The 25269-nt window shown below is 67.6% G+C and overlaps 1 protein-coding gene across 1 annotated transcript in view; it reads left to right on the top strand.

Annotated features, from left to right (window-relative positions):
- The window catches only part of RGS12 (regulator of G protein signaling 12), a 78703-nt gene that overhangs the window by 15954 nt on the left and 37480 nt on the right, over window positions 1-25269 (top strand). Inside the window, 3 exon segments of the mRNA XM_062213199.1 lie at window positions 1900-3782; window positions 15985-16020; window positions 16022-16102. Coding sequence (XP_062069183.1) covers window positions 1977-3782; window positions 15985-16020; window positions 16022-16102 — 1923 coding nt within the window. The 5' untranslated portion in view covers window positions 1900-1976.

Below are 25269 nucleotides of genomic sequence, written 5' to 3'. Positions count from 1 at the left end.
GGGTGTTCTCCAGGGGTCAGGGCCCGGCCCCCGCGGGGCCTCTCCTCCGGGGTGTTCTCGGGGGCACGGGCTGCAGGCAGGGAGAGATCCCGCCTTTTGCGCTCTGCCCCTCGGGCTCCCAGACGGCTTCCCAGTTCTTGTCGGACTCGCTGGGAGAAGTGAGAACCCAGGCGTCTCCGCCGGCTCCTCCGTGTTTAATTCTGCATGAGCCGCGGCGAGAGCTGTGCATTCGATCCCGGGCCGCGCGGGGTCAGGGCCTGTTCCTGCTCGAGTGTCGAGCGTGTGCCAGCTGTCGCCAGGCCCGGGCTCAGCACTTCACGCCGTATGCGCAAGGCGGGTGGCCCTGTGGGTGTTCAGGGGGGTGGCCCCTGGGGGTGGCTGGGGTGGCCTCTGGGGGTGTCCGGGGGGTGGCCCTTGTGGGTGGCCGGGGGTTGGCCTCTGGAGGTGTCCGGGGGTGGCCCCTGGGGGTGGCCAGGGGTGGCCCCTGTGGATGGCTGGGGTCGCCTCTGGGGGTGTCCGGGGGGGTGGCCCCTGTGGGTGTCCGGGGGGTGGCCCCTGGGGGTGGCCGGGGGTTGGCCTCTGGGGGTGGCCCCTGGGGGTGGCTGGGGGGGCCCCTGGGGGTGGCTGGGGGTGGCCCCTGGGGGTGGCTGGGGTCACCTCTGGGGGTGTCCGGGGGGGTGGCCCCTGTGGGTGTCCGGGGGTGGCCCCTGGGGGTGGCCGGGGGTGGCCCCTGTGGGTGGCCGAGGGTGGCCCCTGGGGGTGGCTGGGGTGGCCTCTGGGGGTGTCCGGGGGGTGGCCCTTGTGGGTGGCCGGGGGTGGCCCCTGTGGATGGCTGGGGTGGCCTCTGGGGGTGTCCGGGGGGGTGGCCCCTGGGGGTGTCCGGGGGGTGGCCCCTGGGGGTGGCCGGGGGTGGCCCCTGGGGGTGGCCGGGGGGTGGCCCCTGGGGGTGGCCGGGGGTTGGCCTCTGGGGGTGGCCCCTGTGGGTGGCTGGGGTCACCTCTGGGGGTGTCCGGGGGGTGGCCTCTGGGGGTGGCCGGGGGTTGGCCTCTGGGGGTGGCCCCTGGGGGTGTCCGGGGGGGTTGCCCCTGTGGGTGTCCGGGGGGTGGCCCCTGGGGGTGTCCGGGGGGGTGGCCCCTGTGGGTGGCCGGGGGTTGGCCTCTGGAGGTGTCCGGGGGTGGCCCCTGGGGGTGGCCAGGGGTGGCCCCTGTGGATGGCTGGGGTCGCCTCTGGGGGTGTCCGGGGGGGTGGCCCCTGTGGGTGTCCGGGGGTGGCCCCTGTGGGTGTCCGGGGGGGTGGCCCCTGTGGGTGTCCGGGGGGTGGCCCCTGGGGGTGTCCGGGGGATGGCCCCTGGGGGTGGCCAGGGGTGGCCCCTGGGGGTGGCTGGGGGTGTGTGGTGAGGGCCTCTGTGCTTGTCTGTCGTCTGGTCTGGCGCAGGAGGCCTTGTGTGTCCCACACAGTCTTTCCTTCACATTGGCTTGCTCGCGAGAGGGCCTCGGGCTAGGAGGGAAGATGGAGACCCCTCGCCCTGTGGAAATGTGGGGGGCTTTATGGTCGAATAAGGGGCTGCACCAGGTCTTCAGGTGCCTTGAACCCAGGGTCCGCGCAGGCCGACTGGGCCCCCTGCAGGCTCTGTGTGTCAGGGTGTGCGTGTGTGAGTCTACGTCTAGGTGAGTGTGTGTGCACGTGTGTACACGTGTGTGCCTGTGTGTCAGCGTCTGCACTGTGCAGCCCCCAGGGGTCAGTGCAGACAGGCGTCAGGGCTGTGCCGGGCGCAGCTCTGGCTGGAGGCGGGCAGCTGAGCCGTGGCGGTGTCCCCGTGGTGACAGGCGTCCTGGTGGCCCTGCTGTGTCCGGACGGCGCGGGGTCTTCAGTAATGAGCTCTTTGTTTTTCCTCCGTAGGGTGTTGCGTCAGGCGCCCTCTGAACCCGGCTCCCTGGACGCTGGAGACATGCCTGGGGCCCTGGCCGCGCGCCACCATGTATAGAGCGGGGGAGGCCGGGAAGCGGCCCCCTCGGGTGCGCAGCGTGGAAGTTGCCCGAGGCCGAGCCGGCTACGGCTTCACCCTCTCCGGCCAGGCGCCGTGCGTGCTGAGCTGCGTGGTCCGAGGGAGCCCCGCCGACTGTGTCGGCCTCCGCCCCGGGGACCAGATCCTGGCCGTCAACGAGACCAGCGTGCGGAAGGCTTCCCACGAGGACGTGGTGAAGCTGATCGGCCAGTGCTCCGGTGTGCTGCACATGGTGGTCGGGGAGGGCGCCGGCCGCGCCGACTCCTGCTCCAGCGACGACGAGGGCGGCCTCCACGACGGGAAGGGCTGGTGGAAGCCCCGGCTGGACTCCAAAGCCCTGGGCATCAACCGCGCCGAGAGGGTGGTGGAGGAGGTGCAGTCGGGGGGCATTTTCAGCATGATCTTCGAGAGCCCGGGCCTCTGCGGCGGCAGCTCGGAGCCCTCGGCGCTCACGCACAGGTCCCTCTCGGAGTCGGCAGCTCCCGGCAACCCGGGCCCCAGCACGCCGTCCCGGGAGGAGGCACCCAGGGCCGTCCACGATGACCCGGCGTTCGGCCCCGGCGACTGCGGCTTAGACGCGAGCATCTTGAACGTCGCCATGGTCGTGGGCTACCTGGGCTCTATCGAGCTCCCGTCCACCAGCTCCAACCTGGAGTGCGACAGCTGGCAGGCCATCCGGGGCTGCATGCGGCGGCTGCGGGCGGAGCACAAGGTCCACGCGCTCGTGTCCATGAGGATCCTGCACGACCGTGTGCAGCTGTGTGCCGACAAGGCCGGCGTGGTGGCCGAGTACCCGGCCGAGAAGCTGGCCTTCAGCGCCGTGTGCCCCGACGACAGGCGCTTCTTCGGGCTGGTGACCATGCAGGGCAGCGCGGGTGGGGGCCTGGCGCAGGAGGAGGAGGGCGCCCTGCGCACGTCCTGCCACGTGTTCATGGTGGACCCCGAGCTCTTCCAGCACAGGGCGCACCAGGGCATCGCGCGGCGCTTCGGCTTTGCGTGCACGGCCGACCCCGACACGAGCGGCTGCCTGGAGTTCCCAGCGTCCTCGCTGCCCGTCCTGCAGTTCGTGTCAGTCCTGTACCGGGACATGGGCGAGCTGATCGAGGGCGTGCGGGCCCGCGCCTTCCTGGACGGCGACGCCGACGCCCACCAGAGCAACAGCACTGGCAGCAACAGCGACAGTGGCATCGGGAACTTCACCCAAGAGGAGAAGAGCAACCGGGTGCTGGTGGTGGACCTGGGCGCGAGCTCCAGCAGGCACGGCCCAGGGGCCGGCAGTGCCGGCTGGGAGGCGGCCGGTGGAAGGCTCTCGCAGTCCTGGGGTGGCCCCTGGAACGGGGGCTTCTGCCATGACGCCGAGGGGAGCGCCCCCTTCGAAGCCACCCCCCAGGCAGACAGGCCCCGGGACTTGGGCAAGCACCTGGGACCCCCCTGCCACGGGGAGGCTCCCCCCGCCGCCTCCCGGAGCTCAGTGCCTCCCTCCAGGCGGGGCGCCAGCCAGCGGTGGCTGCCGGTACACGTGCTGCAGGACTGGCAGTGCGGGCACGCCAGCGACCAGGAGTCCTACACGGACTCCACCGACGGCTGGTCCAGCGTCAACTGCGGCACGCTGCCCCCTCCCATGAGCAAGATCCCCGCGGACCGCTACCGCGTGGACGGCAGCTTCCCACAGCCCCCGCTGGGCGCCCAGAGCGCCGACTGGCCCAGGAAGGCTCTGGGCGTGCAGAGCCTCTTCAGTCCCCATCGGAGCATCAGGAAGAGCAAAGACGACAAGAAGGTGAGTCTCCCGGGGCGGCCCAGGCGCCTGCCACGGCCCTCTGCCGGCTGCCACGGGGGCGCCGGAGCCCCTGCCTGTCCTCGCTGCTGGTGGCCCCGGCTCTGACTCCTCTTGATGGCCCCGGGCAGGACGTCAGCCGCTTGGAGGGTGGCGCCAGGGCTGCTCAGCTGGTGCGGGGCCTGACTCCTCCCACTCCCCCTGCTGCCGTGGCTGGCTGGCTCCTCCCACGTGGGCCCTGCGAAGTCCATTTTGTTTGTGACCCCCAGCCTGAGCCTTCCATGGGGTGAGAGGGATCCTCTGGGGGTGGGAGCACGCGATGCCCGCAGAGCTGTGGGCCCCATGGTGGAGCCCCCCGGGGCAGTCCCCGGCTGCCTCCCCCGCCGGAGACTGGGTCTGGGCGGGGTCTGTCCTTGTGCCCTGGGGCTTTGCCTTCCCTGCAGAGCCAGGGCGAGAGCCAGCGGCCTCCTCGGACTTCCCCTTGCGGGGGCCGGGCTGAGGTTGGCCCGGCGTTGGCTCCGTCGGCTTTCCAGGAATTTTGTTTCTGTATGTATTTCCGCTTTTGTCTTTGAGTGCTGCGAATGTGCAGAGGTGACCCCCAAAGGCTCCTGGGGCTGGCTTGGGCCAGGGACACCGGGGAAGCCGTGTGCTCCCCATGTGACGCCGTGGGCTTAGAGGTGGCCCCGGGCGAGCACAGCCCAGCTGGGGGCCTGCACGCGGCTGCTGGACTTCAGCCCAGCACGCACAGGGGGGCTCCGGCAGGGGCTGGGCCGCGGGTGCCGCCCGCCCGCCCGCCCGCCCCTCCTGTTTCCAGAGATGCGAGCCCTCGGGGTGGAGCCCAGCGTGGTGCCCGGCCGGCTTCCGTGGGCTGTGCGGGCCGGGCCTCGGGGGGCGGCTGAGTTGTTCTTGAAATGGGGAACCCGTCGTTTCTCTGGGTACCAGCGCTGTGGGAGTGACTGCGCTGCCCCGGCAGGAGGGCCTGGAGGGTCCTGGCGCTGCCCACACCTTCCCGTTGCCGGCGGCGTCACCCTTGGCAGGTGGGGTCCTCGGGGAGGCTGCAGACCCGTCACAGCAGACCCCGGCGACCAATCGGCACGGGAGCTGCTGGCCCTGGGCTCAGCCCCCGTGGGGGCCGGGCGTTGGAGTAGGCAGGGTGGGGTGCAGCCTCGGTTCCCGCTGCTGCACTGCCACCTGCAGCAGACCCCGCCCCGCCGACCCGCCGTGCGGTGCTGACTGTGGGGTGCCGGCTGTGGGGTGCTGGCTGTGGGGTGCCGGCTGTGGGGTGCCGGCTGTGGGGTGCCGGCTGTAGTAGTGCCGGCTGTGGCGGTGCCGGCTGTGGGGTGCAGCTATGGGGTGCCGGCTGTGGGGTGCTGGTTGTGGGGAGCCCGCTGTGGTGGTGCCAAGCTGCCTCACGAGGGCCCCTGGACGAGGTTGGGTGACGTGGTTCTCACCTCCGACAGGACACGCAAGTTCCTGGATGTGAGGTCACGTGTCCACGGTCAGGTGTCCACGATCGGGGCAGGAAGCTCTGTCGGCAGAGCTGGCCAGTGGGTGAGGGGACATGGGAGCCTGCTGGGCTGAGCTGCAGGAAGGGCCGGGCTGGGTGTCTGGTACTGGTACCGGTCTGAGCACAGCGGCACAGGTGGTCCTGTGTGCGCAGCGCCAGACCCTGGCTTTGGAAGCGTCGGCTCGTGACCAGGGATGATTGACACGCTGGAGTCGGGGCAGGTGGCCTCGTCCCGTGTCTGTCACTCTGAGAACGGATGCTGCGGTTAATGTTAACTAAAACACCAGGTTAAGTAGCAAAGCCAAGTTCTTAAACTGCCCGTGGAGTGGATTTTGAAAATTGTGCTGAAAGATTTATTTAAAAATTAGAGAGAGAAAGGGAGGGGTCTTCCATCCGCTGGTTCACTCCCTAGATGGGCTGGGCCAGACTGGAGCCAGGGCTTCCCGGTGTCGCGTGGGGAGCGGGCACCCACGCCCTTGGCCAGACTGGAGCCAGGCCTCTTCCGGGTGTCGCGTGGGGAGCGGGCACCCACGCCCTTGGCCAGACTGGAGCCAGGCCTCTTCTGGGTGTCGTGTGGGGAGCGGGCACCCACGCCCTTGGCCGCCACTGGAGCCAGGCCTCTTCCGGGTGTCGCGTGGGGAGCGGGCACCCACGCACTTGGCCAGACTGGAGCCAGGCCTCTTCCGGGTGTCGCGTGGGGAGCGGGCACCCACGTCCTTGGCCACCACTGGAGCCAGGCCTCTTCCGGGTGTCGCGTGGGGAGCGGGCACCCACGCACTTGGCCACCAGACTGGAGCCAGGCCTCTTCCGGGTTTCGTGTGGGGAGCGGGCACCCACGCACTTGGCCGCCAGACTGGAGCCAGGCCTCTTCCGGGTGTCGTGTGGGGAGCGGGCACCCACGCACTTGGCCGCCAGACTGGAGCCAGGCCTCTTCCGGGTGTCGCGTGGGGAGTGGGCACCCACGCACTTGGCCGCCAGACTGGAGCCAGGCCTCTTCCGGGTGTCGCGTGGGGAGCGGGCACCCACGCACTTGGCCGCCAGACTGGAGCCAGGCCTCTTCCGGGTGTCGCGTGGGGAGCGGGCACCCACGCCCTTGGCCGTCAGACTGGAGCCAGGGCTTCTTCCGGGTGTCGCGCGTGGGGAGCGGGCACCCACGCACTTGGCCACCCCAGGAGCCAGGCCTCTTCCGGGTGTCGTGTGGGGAGCGGGCACCCACGCACTTGGCCACCAGACTGGAGCCAGGCCTCTTCCGGGTGTCGCGTGGGGAGCGGGCACCCACTCACTTGGCCACCCCAGGAGCCAGGCCTCTTCCGGGTGTCGCGTGGGGAGCGGGCACCCACGCCCTTGGCCACCCCAGGAGCCAGGCCTCTTCCGGGTGTCGCGTGGGGAGCGGGCACCCACGCCCTTGGCCACCAGACTGGAGCCAGGCTTCTTCCGGGTGTCGCGTGGGGAGCGGGCACCCACGCCCTTGGCCGCCGTCCGCTGCCTCCCGGGTGTGCACCCGCAGGAAGCTGGCCCAGAGCGGAGCTGGGGCTCAAGGCCAGGCCCTCAGGTGCGGCCTCTTAGCTGGGGCGCTGAGAGCCCACTCCCAGCACCGCGGTCGCGCTGGGCGAGAGCCCCGGTGACCCCACTCTAGCTGCTTGTCAATGGTTGCTGTCTGAGGTCCTGGGCTTGGGGCTCCGGCGTCGGGGTTCCGAGGGGGCACAGCGACCCCTGAGGGTGGCAGAGCCAGCGGGGCCCAGCGACACACGCTGGGTCTGGAACAGGAGCCGCCGTCACAGCCACAGGGAAGGGCGCAGCGCGAGCCCCGTGGCGGCTGAGCGAGTGCGGACCTCGCTGAGACGGGGTGAACCCGACCCCTTGTTGTTGACTGGCTTAAATCTGCCCCACAGGGAATTTGGGCCCAGGGGTGGAAATCAAACCGGGCCGCTGTGGCGCCCTGGGGTAAGCCGACCCCGAGACAGCGGCGTCCCCATCCACGTCCTAGCCAGCTTGTGCCGGTGCACACCCTGGGGGGCAGCCGCGGTGGCTCAAGTACCTGGGCCCCTGCCGTCCACGGGGCCCAGGTGGAGCTCCAGGCTCCCGGCTTCGGTCTGGCCCAGCCCTGGCTGTTGCAGCCATCTGGGGACTGAACCAGTGGATGGAAGACCGACCGACCTCCCTTCCTCCCTCCCTCCCTCCCTCCCTCCCTGCCTCTCTCTCTCTCTCTCTCTCCTCTCTCTCTCTCTCTCCACCCTGCCCTGTCACTCTGCCTTTGGAGTGATGACTAAATCTTTTAAATAAAGAAATGGAATTGGGTCCTATAAATGAAGGTGCATTTAAAAGTTGCATGCCTGGGGCCGGCGCCGCGGCTCAACAGGCTAATCCTCCGCCTTGCGGCGCCGGCACACCGGGTTCTAGTCCCGGTCAGGGCGCCGGATTCTGTCCCGGTTGCCCCTCTTCCAGGCCAGCTCTCTGCTGTGGCCCGGGAGTGCAGTGGAGGATGGCCCAAGTGCTTGGGCCCTGCACCCCATAGGAGACCAGGAGAAGCACCTGGCTCCTGCCTTCGGATCAGCGCGGTGCGCTGGCCACAGCAGCCATTTGGGGGGTGAACCAACGGAAGGAAGACCTTTCTCTCTCTCTCTCTCTCTCACTGTCTAATAAAAAAAAAAATGGTTGCATACCTCGCGCATCTGTCTGCCGTAGAACTCGGGCTGTCACGCTGGAGGCGGGAGCGAGACAATGAGTTCCTTTACCAAAGTGCTGAGCTGTCAGCCGAGAGCCCGGTGCGCCAGAAGCCTCCCGACGGCCCGAGAGCTGTCTGGCCTCCTGCACGCCCTCTGGGAGCCGTGTCTGTGCCTCCTGGGGTCACCAGGGCTCTCGGGGTGCTGGCCTCCACGTACCGGGATGTGGCAGGCATTCCCCGACAGGCTCTCCTACCGGCCCGAGCCATGGCTGTGTTTGCCAGGAGGTGTAGCATCAGTGAAATTTCCAGAAGACTCGGGCCCCTGCACCCACGGGGAGACCCAGAGGAAGCTCCTGGCTCCTGGCTTCAGCCTGGCCCAGCGCCGGCCGTTGCAGCCATCGAGGAGTGAACCAGTGGGTGGAAGACCTCTCTGTAACTCCGACTTTCAAATAAATGAATTAATTTAAAAAAAAAATGAGCTTCAGTGGTGTGACAGCAAAGTTGCAATAGTAGCTGCCCCTCCCGGGAAAACCGAGCGCTGTCCAGGGCTGGGAGGACGCCCGGCCTCCTCACGAGCCTGGTGGCCTCCTGTGGCGCCGGCTCCCGCGCAACCCCTGCCCTGCACCTGCAAGGGACGCCGGGAAATGCAGGCTGCAGCAGGACAGGCGTGCGCGCAGCCAGAACACCATGGCCATGTGAGACGGGGGCAGGCGCTGCCACGTGTGCGAGCCACCCCGGCCCCCAAATGCACCCCTGCAGCGTGGGCTGTGTCTGTGTAGACGTCTCAGCTCCAAGTGAGCCTGTGCACCTGACCTCGCAGGTGCTGGGCGTGGCGGGGCGGACGCGCCAAGCACAGGAAGTGCCCGCCGTGGCCCTGGAGAGCCGGGGGCGCTCGGGAGACTCTGACCTTGCATTCGTTTTTTATGATGGGGTTGGAGAGAGATTTTATTTACTAAAAAGCTCCTTTAGGGGAAAATATTATTTTCCTTTCATTCTGGTGTAAGAGCAAACCCTGAGGGCGTGGGCGGGGACTGCGGCACAGGCAGAGGCTCTGGGCAGTTTTCCTGGGAAGTGAGAAGTTTTATTTTTTATTTAGTTATTTATTTTATTTTACTTTTTAATTTTTTTTGACAGGCAGAGTGGACAGTGAGAGAGAGAGACAGAGAGAAAGGTCTTCCTTTGCCGTTGGTTCACCCTCCAATGGCCGCCGCGGCCGGCGCACCGCGCTGATCAGAAGCCAGGAGCCAGGTGCTTCTCCTGGTCTCCCATGGGGTACAGGGCCCAAGCACTTGGGCCATCCTCCACTGCCTTCCCGGGCCACAGCAGAGAGCTGGCCTGGAGGAGGGGCAACCGGGACAGAATCTATTGCCCCGACCGGGACTAGAACCCGGTGTGCCGGCGCCGCAGGCGGAGGATTAGCCTAGTGAGCCGCGGCACTGGCCTTTTTTTTTTTTTTTTTTAATTTATTTTTTTATTTTTTAGTGAGAAGTTTTAGAAGAGGCTGCCAAGGAGTCCCAAGGCCCCTGGCGAGGGCCCTGTGTGCGCTGCCCCCACAGGCTGAGCCTGCCCTGCTCGCCAGCCCAGGCCAGACAGGAGGCAGCACGGGCCGTGCGTGCAGACGAAGCTGGTGCCATGGAAGCAGTGCCATGCGCCCCGCGGTGGGGCTGGGGTCCCCGGGGTGTGGGAGCCGTGAGGAGTGGGCGGGGAAGCCGACAGCGTCCGTCCCCAGCCCGGGCTCCCGGAGGCGCTCATGCCATGGCACCGTCCCCCTGTGGTTGTGTGCGGTCTCCAGCGAGGGGGGCTGTGGTAGCCCGGCGGCCCCGCCTGCCTGTGGAGCCCGCTGGTGGGAAGGCCTCTGCGGACGGCTTGGAAGGGCAGTGCCGCTCCAAGGGTTGGTGCAGGGTGCTCCGCGTTTCCACTGTGTGGGCGCCACTGTGCACGCGCTCCTGGCGATGCCACGGTGAACGGCAAAGCCACTTTTTCTGTTCATTCTCATTTTATTGCAAAGACGGGCAGAAACAGTTGAGAGAGGTCGTCCGTCTGCTGGGTCCACGTCCAAAGGCCCGGAACAGCCGGGACAGGCCAGGCCGAAGCCGGGAGCCTGCAGCTCCATCCAGGTCTCCCACGTGGGTGGCAGGGCCCACGTCCCTGAGCCGTCACCTGCTGCTCCCACCTGCACAGGACTTGAACCAGGGGGTGGGGTGGCCAGGCCCTGCGGTACAGGATGTGGGCGGCCCAGGCGGAGGTGCAGGGCCCAGCCCAGCCCCTCTCACGGTGAGCGCTCCTGGCGCCGGCCCCAGTCCCTGTGAAGGTGCAGTGTTGCCCAGGGCTCCCTCCTCGCGGCTTCCACTTGCAATTCTGTGAACCTGAACTTGGGTTTCTTTGTTGAAGGCAAGAGGGCGAGGTCTGCTCTGGGCTCAGAGAACTTAGCAGAGGGAAGGCGGGCAGGAGCGGGGACTGCCCTGGGAGGTCCTGGAAGCGCCTGGCCCCGGCCGCCGCCCTGCATAGCAGGGTGAGGTCAGACAGGCTGTTGGTGCAGCCGGAGGGAGACCGGCCTGGGACCCTCAGGGGAGCTGGGCTCACCTGGGGCATGGGGTGGGGGTGGGGTGGGCGAGGGGCGCGTCTCTCTCCCTTCGTCCCCTCACCCCAGCACCCCACTGTGAGCCAGAAGGCTGGCGCCATTTCAGGCATAGAGTAGCGGCTGCCCCGGCTCAGCTGTGTGTGCCCTGCAGCTGCAGCCGGCGGTGGGGTCGGTCCCCGCGCTGGGCCCACCCAGGGAAGGGCGCCGCGGGGGCTCTTGTGCCAGCGCAGTGGCAGGGAGGGGGGCTGAGGGGCTGTGGCCGCAACCCTGAGGCCCGGGTTCCCTGAGGGAGAAGCCCCGTGCCCCTCTGACTTCACTGGCTGGGGTTCCAGGGACCCCCAGGCTCTGCCGACAGGACAGGCCGGCGGGAACAGGGGGCCATGCACCCCTTGGCCGCGGGAGCCCTGGGTGCTGAGACGGTGACGACCACGCTGTGGCTGTGTGGGAGGGGCAGGGCGTGGCCGGGACTGTGCACCAGGAGTGCTGAGCCCCCGCATGGCTCGGCTTGAAGGAGGGGCCGGCAGGGAGTGGCCACCCGCTTCTGTTCGGGAGGGTACAGCAGCCACCCCCATACTCCCTCCACCCTGCAGCAATGCCCAGGGCTCCCTGGACACGCCCACCCCAGACAAAGAGCCCACCCGGTCCTGAAGTTCCTTCTGCCTGGCGAGGGCCAGAGGGGCTGATCCTTTGTTCTCACTGGACTGTGGGGGACAGAAGTGCCCCCCAGGAGAGCAGGAGACAGAGGTGCCCCCTCCCCCTCCCCCCAGGAGAGCAGGAGACAGAGGTGCCCCCTCCCCCCAGGAGAGCAGGAGACAGAGGTGCCCCCTCCCCCTCCCCCCAGGAGAGCAGGAGACAGAGGTGCCCCCTCCCCCCAGGAGAGCAGGAGACAGAGGTGCCCCCCCCCAGGAGAGCAGGAGACAGAGGTGCCCCTCCCCCTCCCCCAGGAGAGCAGGAGACAGAGGTGCCCCCTCCCCCTCCCCCCAGGAGAGCAGGAGACAGAGGTGCCCCCTCCCCCCTCCCCCCAGGAGAGCAGGAGACAGAGGTGCCCCCTCCCCCCAGGAGTGCACAGTGAATGACCTTAGGTCAGGAGGATTTCCCCTGGTCAGGTGTCCGGGGCAGGTGGTCAGGTGCCTGCCTCACGTCCAGTGCACCTGCTTCTGCTCCCGGCCCTGCCTGGGCCCTGGCAGCCGTGGGCTGGTGTGCCTGGGCGGAGGCCTCGCTCCCGGCCCTGCCTGGGCTCTGGCAGTCTTTTCAGGACTGGAGCCGCGGATGGAAGATCTCCGTCTCTGTGCCTTCCAAAGAAAATGGAAAAGAAATAAAGACATTTTAAATAGTTTATTTGCGTTAATTTTCTATGAATAGAACCAAGTGGGATAGAGGCCGGTGCTGTGGCATAGCCGGTAAAGCCTCTGCCTGCGGTGCCGGCATCCCGTGTGGGCGCTAGTTTGAGTCCCGGCTGCTCCACTTCGGATCCTGCTCCCTGCTGTGCCCTGGAAAGAAGTGGAAGATGGCCCAGGGGCAGACCCGGAGGAAGCTCCTGGCTCCTGGCTGCAGCCTGGCCCGGCCTCGGCCATTGCAGCCATTTGGGAAGTGAACCAGCGGATGGAAGACCTCTCTCTCTCTCTCCCTCTCTCTCTCCCTCTCTCTCCCTCTCCCTCTCTCTCTCTCTTTTTCTCTCCCTCTCTCTCTCTCTCTCCCTCACTCTCTCTCTCCCTCTCTCTCTCTCTCTCGCTCTCTCTCTCTCCTCTCTCTCTCTCTCCCTCTCTCTCCCTCTCTCTCTCTTTTTCTCTTTCCCTCTCTCTCTTTCCCTCTCTCTCTCCCTCTCTCTCTCTCTTTTTCTCTCCCTCTCTCTCTCCCTCACTCTCTCGCTCTCTCTCTCTCCCTCTCTCTCTCTCGCTCGCTCGCTCTCACTCTCGCTCTTTCCTCTCTGCCTTTCAAATAAATAAACAAACAAATCTTTAGAAGAAGAACCAAGTGGATGGAGGTGGTGGTCCCTGTGTGGGGGATGGGTGTGCTCTACGCGCAGCTCCGTGGCGCCCCCTGTCGCGAGGCAGGTGCTCCTACACGTGGGTTTGTTTCTGGGTTCCCCGTTCTCGGTCAGCACCCTCAGCATTCCTTTGGAAGGTATTACAGCTTTATTTTTTAAAGATGTATTTATTTATTTGAAAGGCAGAGTGACAGAGAGACACAGAGGGAGGTCTTCCTTCCACTGGTTCACTCCCCAGATGGCCACCACGGCCAGGGCTGGGCCAGGCCAAAGCCAGGAGCCAGGGCAGGGCTGGCCTCCCACACAGACGGCAGGGACCCAAGGACTTGGGCCGTTGTCCGCGGTCCCCCAGGCTGGATTAGCGGCGTGGAGAAGCCGGGACTCAAGCAGGCCCTGACCCGGGGTGTGGGCTTGTCTGTGTCACAGGGGGCCGCCCCTCGGAGAGGGAGGTCCCTGCCTCGGCTGGGCCTGCCCCTCTCGGAGGTTCGGGACAGCGTTGAAGGCCCGCGTGCTGTGCGGGCCTCGTGGCCTGCCACGTGCCTGCTGCGTCTGGAGGAGTCTGAGCCGTGAGGCCGACCCCTCCTGTGCGGGGCGGCGTCTGCTTCTTTCTGTTTCCTTTTTATTTCCGGCAGAACCGCGTGGCTTCCTCCATTCGGACTGGGTTCTCTACTCTGTGTGGTTTACTGGCGTGAGCAGCGGCGCCTTAGTAAACGGTGCGCGCGGGTTCTGGGCGCCGCGGGCCGGGGTGGGCTTCTTTCCCTGTCCAGGCGTCCTGTCGTCTGCCCCTTGTTCTCTAAGACTCATTCCTGTGACAGGAGCTCAGATACACGCACAGCGGCCAGGGCCAGGCTGGAGCCGGGCTCGCCGGCTGCCTCCCTGGGCGCGTTAGCAAGAAGCCGGATCAGAAGTGGAGCGGCTGGGACTCGAACCCTCACTCCCGAGTGGCAGGTTAACCGCTGTGCCACTGTCCGCCCCCGGTTTCCTGGTGCTACCGGGCTGGTCCTGCTCCCCTGACATGTGGACGTGGCCCTGCCTCGCAGAGGCCCAGGTCCCAGCCACTCCCTCCTGTCCCCGTGCCGCCCTCGCTGGCACTGAGCCACCCCTTCCCTGTGTGGTGCTGGCTGCTGACGGCTGCTGTGGGCCCCCCCCTTCCCGAGCAGCCCCCCACCCCCATGCTACAGGAGAGGCGGCGGCTGCCCCCCAGGGCTCTGCTGTCTCCCCCACACAGGGTGTCTCGCCACGTGCTGGTGACTGCCGGGCCTGGCCTTGTCCCGCTGGGCTCCTGGTCCAGGGTGAGGCCGCGTGGGAGACGGGAAAACTGCATTACGTCAACATGTGAAACTGCACGTGTGCGTGTGGGGTCAAGTCAAGAACGTGCAAAGAATCCTCCGCTCGCCAACAAAGGAGGGAAACAGGCAGATCTAAAAATAGGCAAAGCCCCTGAATAGACACTTCGTGTTTTTTTAAGGATTTATTTATTTATTTGCAAGTCAGAGTTACACACAGAGAGAAGGAGAGGAAGAGAGGCAGAGAGAGAGAGGGAGAGAGAGTCTTCCATCCGCTGGTTCACTCCCTAAATGACTTCAATGGCCGGAGCTGCGCTGATCCGAAGCCAGGAGCCAGGAGCTTCTTCCGAGTCTCCCATGTGGGTGCAGGAGCCCAAGCACTTGGGCCATCTTCCACTGCTTTCCCAGGCCACAGCAGGGAGCTGGATTGGAAGTGGAGCAGCCGGGACTCGAACCGGCGCCCACATGGGATGCCGGCCCTGCAGGTGGTGGCTTTACCCGCTGCACCACAGCGCTGGCCCCTTGAATAGACGTTTCTACCGAGGGCATGCAGAGGGACAGTGCTGAGGGCCAGCCCCGTCGGGCAGGTGCAGCAGGGTGGCCGCTGTCACACTGTGGGGAGTGTCAGGTCGTGGGCTGCCGTGGAGGACAACGTGGCCGTCCCACGGAACGGCAGCAGGGACCGTGCAGACGCGGCGTGGGAGTGACCGAGCGCCCTTGGACAGGTGCACGGAGAGCGGCACCCAGCCGGGAAAGGAAGGGGATTCTGAGCGCGCTCCGTGTGGAGGGACCGTGTGGCTGCTGCTCCGAGTGCCACAGCCGATCACAGGGGGTGGGGCGCCGCGTGGCTCTCGCGAAGCCCCTCGGGAGCAGTGGGGGTGCCAGGCCCGCGGTGGGGACAGCGCCCCAGGGAGGCCGTTTCCGTTTGGGGAGCTGAGGCTCTGGAGACGGCGGGTGGTGATGGTCGCATAGTGAACGCCTCTGGTGCCATGCACTGGGTGGCAGGGTGAGTCTTGTGTGTATCTGAGAATTAAAGTTGTGACCAGTCTTTGTGTGTCGAAAGAAACCAGGTGTCGCAGGAGCAAGCCCGCCCGCCCCTCCCACCTCACCTCTTGGGCTGAACGGCGCCCGGTTCCAGCCCCACCCCACTGCTGTGGGTGGCGACTTCTGCAGGGGCCCTGGGGTCTCCCTGACGTGCCCTGGCACCTGCATGCAGCCCCCGGGCCGCAGGCCGCGCTGGCCTCCTGCGGTGCTCCGTCCACTGACTCTCAGGGCGCTCTGTGCAGCTTCTGAATTAGACCAGCCGGGGCGCAGGAGTGGTGGCGATTTTCCGAGTTGTCCGCGAGGGGGCGGCCGAGAGCCGGTGGCAGGAGCGCCGTGGGGAGGCTGGAGCGGCCCGGGAGGCCTGGCTCGAAGCTTCCCGGCCTCCCTGCTTGCTGGACCTGTTTTTTCTCCTTTAAATTTCCGGGCCCCACAGCAGGTGGTGTTTCAGGAGGTGCACCTGCCCCAATGAGGCACAGCCCGCCCGAGGCACAGCCCGCCCGCAGGGCTCCGGCGCACCAGGGCTGCTGGGCGGCAGGTGGCAGAAGGGAGAGGACGTGAGGCAGAGCTGTGTAACACAGCAGAGTTCCTGGGGAGGGTCCTGGGCAGTGGAGACCTCGAGAGAGCACAGGGCTGGAGGACCTGCTGGACAGAGCTGGGGACACTTGGCACCCGGGTGTCCGTGGGCAGCCGGGCAGGAATTCTGAAATTGGGGAGCTGCAGGGGCCCCCGTGCGGGCTGTGGTGCGGGGGCGCAGGAGGAGGGGCACGGCCTGCGGGCAGGGGTGGGCCCAGGGCAGGGCCGGGCTGTGGGCTGTGCCAGGTGCAGGGGCCTGGCCGAGTGGAGGCGTCACTGGACCTGATTCTGGAACTTTCCCGGAGGAAGCCACATAGCGGCCATTTGTGCGTGGGAACCCACAGCGTGTGGGATTCTGTCCAGCTGGGAGCTCCAGGGCCCCTCCCCGATCACCCCTGCCGCCCTCCAAGGACTCCCTGGGCGAGGGGCAGGCTTGGGGCGGTCTCGTCCTCGGATCCCCTGGGGTCACCGGGCTGCCCCGGCTCTGCTGTCTCCTGCGCAGTGCCGGGGCAGAGCCGCGTCCTCCCACAAGGGTGACCCCACGTTTCCCCCTTGCTTCCAGGGCTCGAAATGCGGGCGAGGAGCGGGCCCGGCACAGGACCGCGCAGCGCCCGGCGGCCCGGAGGTCGGCGGCGAGGTCCAAGAGGTTCAGCGCCACACGCTCCCTGGACGACCTGGAGGTGAGTGGCCTTGGGCGGGCTGCCGCCCACGCCGCCCACGCACCCTGCACCGGCTCCTCGCGTCCTCTGCGGCACAGGCGTGGGGCCCCAGGTAACGGGGGTGGGGGTGGGGGTGGCGGCCGTCCTGCTGCTGAAGGCGGGGGCTGTCACGGCGCCCGGCCTGCTTCCACGCGGTGGGGCTCCGGGGTCCCGTGGGGCAGCCACGGTCAGATGCGGCACTGCCTCCTGCTGTGGAGTGCCCTGTGTGACCCAGGTATGGCTGTGACCTGTGGCAGGTGTTGCTGCTGGGCCACGCAGGACCGTGCCCGTGCCTGCTCACGGTGGGCCCTGGCCGGCCTGGCTCAGGGCCCAGGTTTGGCTGTCGGGTTGTGCCAGCCCTCACCGTGCCTGTGGCTCCCGGCTCTGGGTCTCTCAGGAGGGAGGGCCGACAGCCCACGTGGCCAGACTCCTTGCCCTTCCCTGCCTGAGCCCCGCCTCTCACTGACTGCCTCCCGTGAGCCCAGGAGAGGGAGCGAGCAGGGTCCCTGGGGTGGGGGGGTCTGCGCCTCTAGGCTGTGCCTTGGGCTGAGCCTCTGACCCCTGGGTGTCTAGGGCCGGCCCCGCCCTCTGGGCCACCAGCACCCGCCCGGTGCTGCAGGCGCTATGAGTGCTGTGGGGGCCGAGGGGAGCCGAGGGTAGGCTGTGAGGGGCGTGGGGGCTATGCCGTGTCAGTGCACGGGGGTCAACGCCTTTCTAACAGAGCGGAAAGAAGGCGTTCCCAGGCGGGGTGCACGCCCAGGCACCGCCTCCTGGGGACGGCAATTCACAGATGTGGCGGGGGCCACCGAGAGTGTGTTGCAGTCGGTGGCCCTCCCTGTGGTGGGCTGCCCCCCAGCAGTGGTGAGCCCCCGCACCAGGCCAGTGCAGGGGGCTGCGGCCCTCAGCAGCTTCTAGTTCATCCCCACGTCTGCGGACTGGACAGGGAGGCCGTGGTGCACGTGGCTTTGGGTCAGCAGGAAGGTCTGGGCAGGCCCTTTTGCGACAAACTGCTTGGGCATGCCTGGGCACCGGTCCCTGGGGGGCGCATGGGAGACTCCCGGTCAGTGACACTCGCCGTGGCCGCCCCAGGCCGTCCTCCTCGTCCTGTTCTGGCCTCTGCGTCTGAAAGGCAGGACGGTGACGGCTGGGGGGCTGCCCTTGGCCCCGTGATCGTCTGCCGTTGGCGGATTGTTGGATTTCAGGGAGACTTATTTATTCATTTGAAAGAGTGACAGATCTTGCATCAGCTGGTTCACTCCCCAGATGGCATGATGGGCAGGGCTGGGCCAGGCTGAAGCCAGGAGCCAGGAGCCAGGAGCTCGTCTGGGTCTCCCACGTGGGTGCAGGGGCCCAGGGACTTGGGCATCCTCTGTCGTGTTCTGTGCACATCAGCAGGGAGCCGGATCGGAAGAGGAGCAGCTGGGACTTGAGCTGGCGCCCCACGGGCAGCCGGCGGCTGATGCTGAGCGGCGGAGGCAGGCGCTGTTTCTGACTCCATCCCGTGCTGCTCGGAGAAGGTGCTGTGCTCCCTTGGCATCTGTTTCTCGAGTCTGTGAGACCCAGCTTGTGGCCTGGCGCGTGGTCTGTCCCGGGAGGCGTCTGCTGCCACGGGGGCGGCTCTGGCAGGCCTGGCCACGGTGCTCAGAGAGGTCGGCCTCGCCATCCTCCAGCCGTCCGTGAGCTGAGAGCCGTTCAAGCCGAGCCTCCCACTGCTGGGTGCACGGGGAGAGAGTAGACGAGAGAGCGTGGCCTCAGACCCCACGCCGTGGACATGCGGGCCGTGCGTGGAGCAGGAACGCACAGAGGCGGCTCCACCCCCCCTGGCCTCGGACCCCACGCCGTGGACACGCGGGCCGTGTGTGGAGCAGGAACGCACAGAGGCGGCTCCACCCCCCCTGGCCTCGGACCCCACGCCGTGGACATGCGGGCCGTGTGTGGAGCAGGAACGCACAGAGGCGGCTCCACCCCCCCTGGCCTCGGACCCCACGCCGTGGACATGCGGGCCGTGCGTGGAGCAGGAACGCACAGAGGCGGCTCCACCCGCCCTGGCCTCGGACCCCACGCCGTGGACACGCGGGCCGTGTGTGGAGCAGGAACGCACAGAGGCGGCTCCACCCCCCCTGGCCTCGGACCCCACGCCGTGGGACACGCGGGCCGTGTGTGGAGCAGGAGGGGACACACAGAGGCGGCTCCACCCCCCCTGGCCTCGGACCCCACGCCGTGGACACGCGGGCCGTGTGTGGAGCAGGAGGACGCACAGAGGCGGCTCCACCCCCCCTGGCCTCGGACCCCACGCCGTGGACACGCGGGCCGTGTGTGGAGCAGGAGGACGCACAGAGGCGGCTCCACCTCCCCTGGCCTCGGACCCCACGCCGTGGACACGCGGGCCGTGTGTGGAGCAGGAACGCACAGAGGCGGCTCCACCCCCCCTGGCCTCGGACCCCACGCCGTGGACACGCGGGCCGTGTGTGGAGCAGGAACGCACAGAGGCGGCTCCACCCCCCCTGGCCTCGGACCCCACGCCGTGGACACGCGGGCCGTGTGTGGAGCAGGAACGCACAGAGGCGGCTCCACCTCCCCTGGCCTCGGACCCCACGCCGTGGACACGCGGGCCGTGTGTGGAGCAGGAACGCACAGAGGCGGCTCCACCTCCCCTGGCCTCGGACCCCACGCCGTGGACACGCGGGCCGTGTGTGGAGCAGGAACGCACAGAGGTGGCTCCACCTCCCCTGGCCTCGGACCCCACGCCGTGGACACGCGGGCCGTGTGTGGAGCAGGAACGCACAGAGGTGGCTCCACCTCCCCTGGCCTCGGACCCCACGCCGTGGACACGCGGGCCGTGTGTGGAGCAGGAACGCACAGAGGTGGCTCCACCTCCCCTGGCCTCGGACCCCACGCCGTGGACACGCGGGCCGTGTGTGGAGCAGGAACGCACAGAGGCGGCTCCACCTCCCCTGGCCTCGGACCCCACGCCGTGGACACGCGGGCCGTGTGTGGAGCAGGAGGACGCACAGAGGCGGCTCCACCCCCCCTGGCCTCGGACCCCACGCCGTGGACACGCGGGCCGTGTGTGGAGCAGGAACGCACAGAGGTGGCTCCACCTCCCCTGGCCTCGGACCCCACGCCGTGGACACGCAGGCCGTGTGTGGAGCAGGAGGACGCACAGAGGCGGCTCCACCTCCCCTGGCCTCAGACCCCACGCCGTGGACACGCGGGCCGTGTGTGGAGCAGGAAGACGCACAGAGGTGGCTCCACCCCCCCTGGCCTCAGACCCCACGCCGTGGACACGCGGGCCGTGTGTGGAGCAGGAAGACGCACAGAGGCGGCTCCACCCACCCTGGCCTCAGACCCCACGCCGTGGACACGCGGGCCGTGTGTGGAGCAGGAGGACGCACAGAGGCGGCTCCACCCCCCCTGGCCTCGGACCCCACGCCGTGGACACGCGGGCCGTGTGTGGAGCAGGAACGCACAGAGGCGGCTCCACCCCCCCTGGCCTCGGACCCCACGCCGTGGACACGCGGGCCGTGTGTGGAGCAGGAGGACGCACAGAGGCGGCTCCACCTCCCCTGGCCTCGGACCCCCACGCCGTGGACACGCGGGCTGTGTGTGGAGCAGGAAGACGCACAGAGGCAGCTCCACCTCCCCCACACCCAGGGCAGTGGGTTTTGCGGCAGACAGGCTTAGCCAGCGGTGCAGGGGTGCAGCACGCCCCGCAGCAGGGGTCCACCCGCCAGGACAGCAGGCACAGGGGAGGCTGGTGATGCCCAGGGCCGGGTGGATGTGAGCGGGGGCACCCAGCACATAGAGGGGTGGCCACCTCATGTGCCCAGGCATGTGTGCAAGAGCTCAGAACAGCAGTGCTCCCAAGGCCCCGCCATTGGAGCCATTTCAGTCCCCACCATGTGGAAGGAGAGCAAGGTGTGCGGTGTCGGTGCCAAGGAGCCGGGGCTGTGGGAGTGGGCCGTGGCTTTCTTAATGTGGAAGAGCAAGTGTGTGCCCTAGAGAGCGAGTGTGCCCTCAGTGAGTGTGCCCTCAGAGCGAGTGTGCCCTCAGAGCGAGTGTGCCCTCAGTGAGTGTGCCCTCAGAGTGAGTGTGCCCTCAGAGAGACTGAGTGTGCCCTCAGAGTGAGTGTGCCCTCAGAGCGAGTGTGCCCTCAGTGAGTGTGCCCTCAGAGTGAGTGTGCCCTCAGAGCGAGTGTGCCCTCAGAGTGAGTGTGCCCTCAGAGGGAGTGTGCCCTCAGAGAGAGGGAGTGTGCCCTCAGAGAGCGAGTGTGCCCCCAGAGAGCGAGTGTGTGCCCTGAGCAAGGGTGGGGGAGGGTGTGTGCACTGGCGCAGGGCTGGCTGCCCGCTGAGCACCGGGGTTGTAGGCTGTGCTCCTGGGGGTCGGCTGCAGGGTGCCCTGCATGCCGTGAGGCCTTTCACCTCACTGGACAGCCTGGGGCATCCGTGTGTGCAGTCGGCGTGTCTGTGCCTCCACCCTGTGCTCTTCTCGGGATTCGTGGACCAGCAACCACTCAGGGGCCGCAGGAGCATGGGTGTACCCTGCGCCCTGAGCAGCCTGAGCGCAGGGAGGGCGGGGCACTGGGGCTCTGTGCTGGGGCAGCCGGGCGAGGTGCAGGCCAGAGGTCATGTGGGACCATGGCAGCCGCTGGGGGAGCACTCTGGTGGTGACCTTGGCGGGAGGCCCTGAGGAGGCAGTGACCCGAGGGGTGGGGAGACAGGTGGCACCGAGGGCCTGAAAAGGCGTCCAAGTGGGGGCCCAGGCTGGGTGTGCCGACAGGGCCAGCCTGGCCCAGGCAGCCTGGGGACGCCCAGGGGGCTGCCGGCACTCTGCACTCTGCCCACTGGGGTTTGTCCACAGACAGTGTCCACGGCTGCTCCCTCATCACAGCTGGGCGTGGGCAGTGCTGTGCCTGAGGTGGAGCTGGCAGCCGGGGCTGGGATCCCGAGAGTACGGTGTGCTAGCACCCTGGGCATGTGGAGCTAGCACGCGAGTGTGCAGGAGAGGGGGTGAGTGTGGGTGCATGTGGGAGTGCGTGTGCAGGAGAGGGGGTGAGTGTGGGTGCATGTGGGAGTGCGTGTGCAGGAGAGGGGGTGAGTGTGGGTGCATGTGGGAGTGAGTGTGCAGGAGAGGGTGAGTGTGGGTGCATGTGGGAGTGAGTGTGCAGGAGAGGGGGTGAGTGTGGGTGCATGTGGGAGTGAGTGTGCAGGAGAGGGGGTGAGTGTGGGTGCATGTGGGAGTGAGTGTGCAGGAGAGGGGGTGAGTGTGGGTGCATGTGGGAGTGAGTGTGCAGGAGGGGGGGTGAGTGTGGGTGCATGTGGGAGTGCGTGTGCAGGAGAGGGGGTGAGTGTGGTGCATGTGAGTGTGTGAGGGCATGATTGTGGGTACGTGTGAGTTGGGAGTATGTGAGGGCAGGACGTGAGTGTGGTGAGTGTGAGTGTGGGTGTGTGAGGGTGAGTGTACAAGGGCAGGACGTGAGTGTGGTGAGTGGTCCTGGGTGCTGCTCTCAGTGGACCTGCGGCTGTCGCAGGGGCTCTGGGTCCCGGGGGAGGCGCGGCTGCTCTCCGACGCCAGCTCAGAGGTCGCCCCGGTGCCTGGGTCTCCTGTGATGGTGGCAGCACGGGACGAGGTGATTGGTCCTGGGCTCGTGTCTGTCCCTCACCTGTGGGAGGGGCTTGCTGGTGGGAGCGTTGCTGTTCTGTCTCAGTGGGCGCCGGTGGTCAGCTGTCCAGGCCACAAAACACAAAAGGGCTGCGGGCAGGACGTGGCTGTGGGACAGCCTGAGCCCGCGCACCGGTCCCGTCACCTGCCCCTTGTCCTGGCCGGCCCAGCTGAGCACAGTGGTGGCCAGGGAGGTGGTGCCCTCAGGGACGCCGTGTGCGGCCGGAAGATGAGCAGTGATGGGGCTCAGGGAGGGCTTTGCGCCGTGTGGTGGCCGTGAGGGCGGCACTCCCTGTGTTCAGCGTGGCCAGCTGGTGGACACATGGTTTGGAAGGCGCCGTGGCAGCGAGTGGCAGCCCGGCAGAGGCCTCAGGCCACAGAGGGCAGTGCAGGGCCGCTGCAGTCCCGTGGCCGCTGTCCGGAGCCCGAGCCTTGGGGTGCGGTCAGGTTTCCCAGTGACCCTGGGGACCGGCGGCAGCAGGACCAGGGACACGGAGGACACGGAGGGGATGGCAGTGTGCAGGCAGCTGGCGGGGGCTGGGGTGGGGTGGGCAGGTGCCACGCTGTGTGCCCGTGGGAGCCCCGGGCCCGGGATGGCTGCTATGGGGACAAGGCAGGGCCATCAGAGGCGTCCAGTGCGCGGCCCGGGTCCTCAGTCTGCCCCGACTCTGCCTGGGCACTGAGGCCCCAGCTGTGGCCAGACCTGCCGTCCTGTGTGCCCGCAGCCCTGCCCCAGGGACGCACACCCACGCCAGCTGCAGCGCTGCATGGACAGGAACGCTGGTTTCTCTGACCTCAGCTGGCCAAGGCCAGGGGCAGCTGTGCACACAGAGTGCACACAGGCTCACTCTGCACACGGCTCACTCTGCACACGCACTCGCTCTGCACTCACTCTGCACACGGCTCACTCTGCACACGGCTCTGCACCCGGGCTCACTCTGCACACGGCTCACTCTGCACACGGCTCTGCACATGGGCTCACTCTGCACACGGCTCGCTCTGCACACGGCTCGCTCTGCACACGGCTCTGCACACGGCTCGCTCTGCCTTCCCTCTCCTGTCCTCCTCGCGGCCTTCACACGCCAGTCCACGCTGGGAGAGAGAGAGAGAGAGAGAGAGAGAGAGAGAGAATGTTCTATCTGCTGGCTCACTCCTCAGATGGCCTCGATGGCCAGGGCTGGGCCAGACCAGAGCCAGGAGCCAGCAGCCAGGAGCCAGGAGCTCCCCCGTCTCCCACGTGGGTGCAGGGCCCAGGCGTTGGCCCATCCCCCGCTGCCCTCCCAGGTGCACGAGCAGGGAGCTGGGTCGGAAGTGGAGCCGCCGGGACTTGAACTGGCGCCCACAGGAGACGCTGGTGCTGTAGGCGGAGGCTTTACCCGCTGTGCCATGTCGGCCCCCTGTACACTCTTTACGTGAGAGGTTATCTTCATTCCCTGGTTTTCAAAATGTTCATTTTCATCTATTTGAATGACAATCGGGGGGGGAGGGGAGAGAGAGGGAGAGAGAGAGCGAGCGAGCGAGAGAGGGAGGGAGAGAGGGAGAGGGAGAGAGGGAGAGAGGTCTTCCATCCGCTGGCTCGCTCCTCAAATGCCTGCAAAGCCAGGGCCAGGCCAGGCTGGAGGCAGGAGGCTGGAGCTCCGTTCTGGGGTTGCAGGAGGTGCAGGGGCCCCAGCACTTGGACTCAGGGAGGGAGGTGGGCGTCCCGAGGTCCCCTTGCAGGCCCTGTTAACTGGGGGCCCGCGGTCGGACGCCCCGGCCTCCATGACTGGTGCCTGAGCCCCTGGCCCTGGAGAGACTCGAGTGGGCACAGCAGCCCGAGCCCCGCCTCCCGGAGCTGCCTCCTGGCCGGGCTGGGGGGTTACGGCCGGCCGACCGAAAGTGGGGGAGAGGGGCCGCACAGCGGTCGGGGGGGCCCCGTGGGGCAGATGGGAGGCCCCACGGCTCCCTCGGAGGGGTCCAGCGCAGTCCTTTGAATGGCTGCTGGAGGCTCGCAGGCTGGCCCTGCACCCGGGAGGTGCCTGTCCTGAGGGTCTCCAGGCCTCGGCCCCCCAGGCCCCGGGGCTCCAGGGGCTCAGTGAACACTTCCTGTTGCTGCCCCGCAGCCTGTGAGCTGCAGCCGGGGGGGGGGGGGCGGAGGGGGGGGGGAGACTGAGCCCGCCCCGCCCCACCCCTCCCGGCGCCTCGTGTGCTCCTGTGTGGGGCTGTGCTGGGTGCCCCATGCAGGCCGAGGCCCGGGGCTGTCCCGGCGTCATAGTTAGCTCCTGGACTCCGGGTGACCTCCTGTCACCCCAGCCTGCGGCCAGGAGCCCTGGCAGGACCTCAGGTCGGAGCTGGTCCCGGCCGTGAGCCAGGCTGGCCACACGGAGGACCCCAGGGGACAGTGGCACATGGGCCCTGGGTGGAGCAGCCGCACACACGGGACTGGCTGGGTTTCCTCCTGCACACGCCGCGGCACCCACATTGTGTCCGAGGTGAGCGTTGTGGGAACAGCGGGACCACTTCCGTGACCGTGTGGGGGGCCCTGGAGCACAGCTGGGACACGGCTCTTGCTGGGAACGGGCTGCCGGGGCCCCTCCAGCCGGCGCTCTGACTGCGCTGCCGGGTTGGTGACAGGCGCACTCCTGCCTTGAAGCCGGGGGCCGCTCCCCTCTGCCTTGAAGCCGGGGGCCGCTCCCCTCTGCCTCTCGCCTCGCCCTCAGTCCTCCGTCTCTCCGCCCAGAGGAGGAGGTGCGAGCGCCGCCCGCCGGGCCCCCACCCTCCGCCCCACACACCGGCCACTTCTCAGCCCATGGCCACAGGCCTCTCAGGAAGAGCACCTGCCGCCGAGGCCGGCTGAGCCGCTGACCACTTTCGTCTGGGCTCTTCCCTTGTGTGTGCCTGTGACGGGGACTGCCTGCTGGGTGTTCATGTTGGGGATGCGTGGGCTGGCCCACAGCGAAACACGGGGCAGCCTGTGTGTCCCGGCTCGAAGCCCCGTCTGAACACAGCAGAACACGGGGCAGCCTGTGTGTCCCGGCTCGAAGCCCCGTCTGAACACAGCAGAACACGGGGCAGCCTGTGTGTCCCGGCTCGAAGCCCCGTCCGGACCCCCAGGGCTGGGAGGGGTCCCAGAGCTCTCTTCTCTCTTTCTTTTACAAAGTTTACGGGGCTGGCGCTGTGCTGTAGCAGGTGAAGCCGCTGCCTGCAATGCCGGATTCCTACATGGGCGCTGGTTCAAGTCCTGGCTGCTCCACTTCCGATCCAGCTCCCTGCTAATGTGTCTGGGAAAGCAGAAGAAGATGGCTCATGTGCTTGGGCCCTTGCACCCACACGGGAGACCCGGAAGAAGCTCCTGGCTCCTGGCTTCATCCTGGCCCAGCTCCAGCTGTTGTGGCCATTTGGGGAGTGAACCAGTGGATGGAAGATATCTTTCTCTCTCTGTCTCTCTGTCTCTGTCTCTCTCTCTGCCTTTGAAATAAATAAAATTTTTTTTTTTGACAGACAGAGTA

This window comes from Lepus europaeus, chromosome 16, assembly GCF_033115175.1.
Source record: "Lepus europaeus isolate LE1 chromosome 16, mLepTim1.pri, whole genome shotgun sequence".
Taxonomy (NCBI): Eukaryota; Metazoa; Chordata; class Mammalia; order Lagomorpha; family Leporidae; genus Lepus; species Lepus europaeus.
This window is presented reverse-complemented; position numbering and strand designations above follow the sequence as displayed.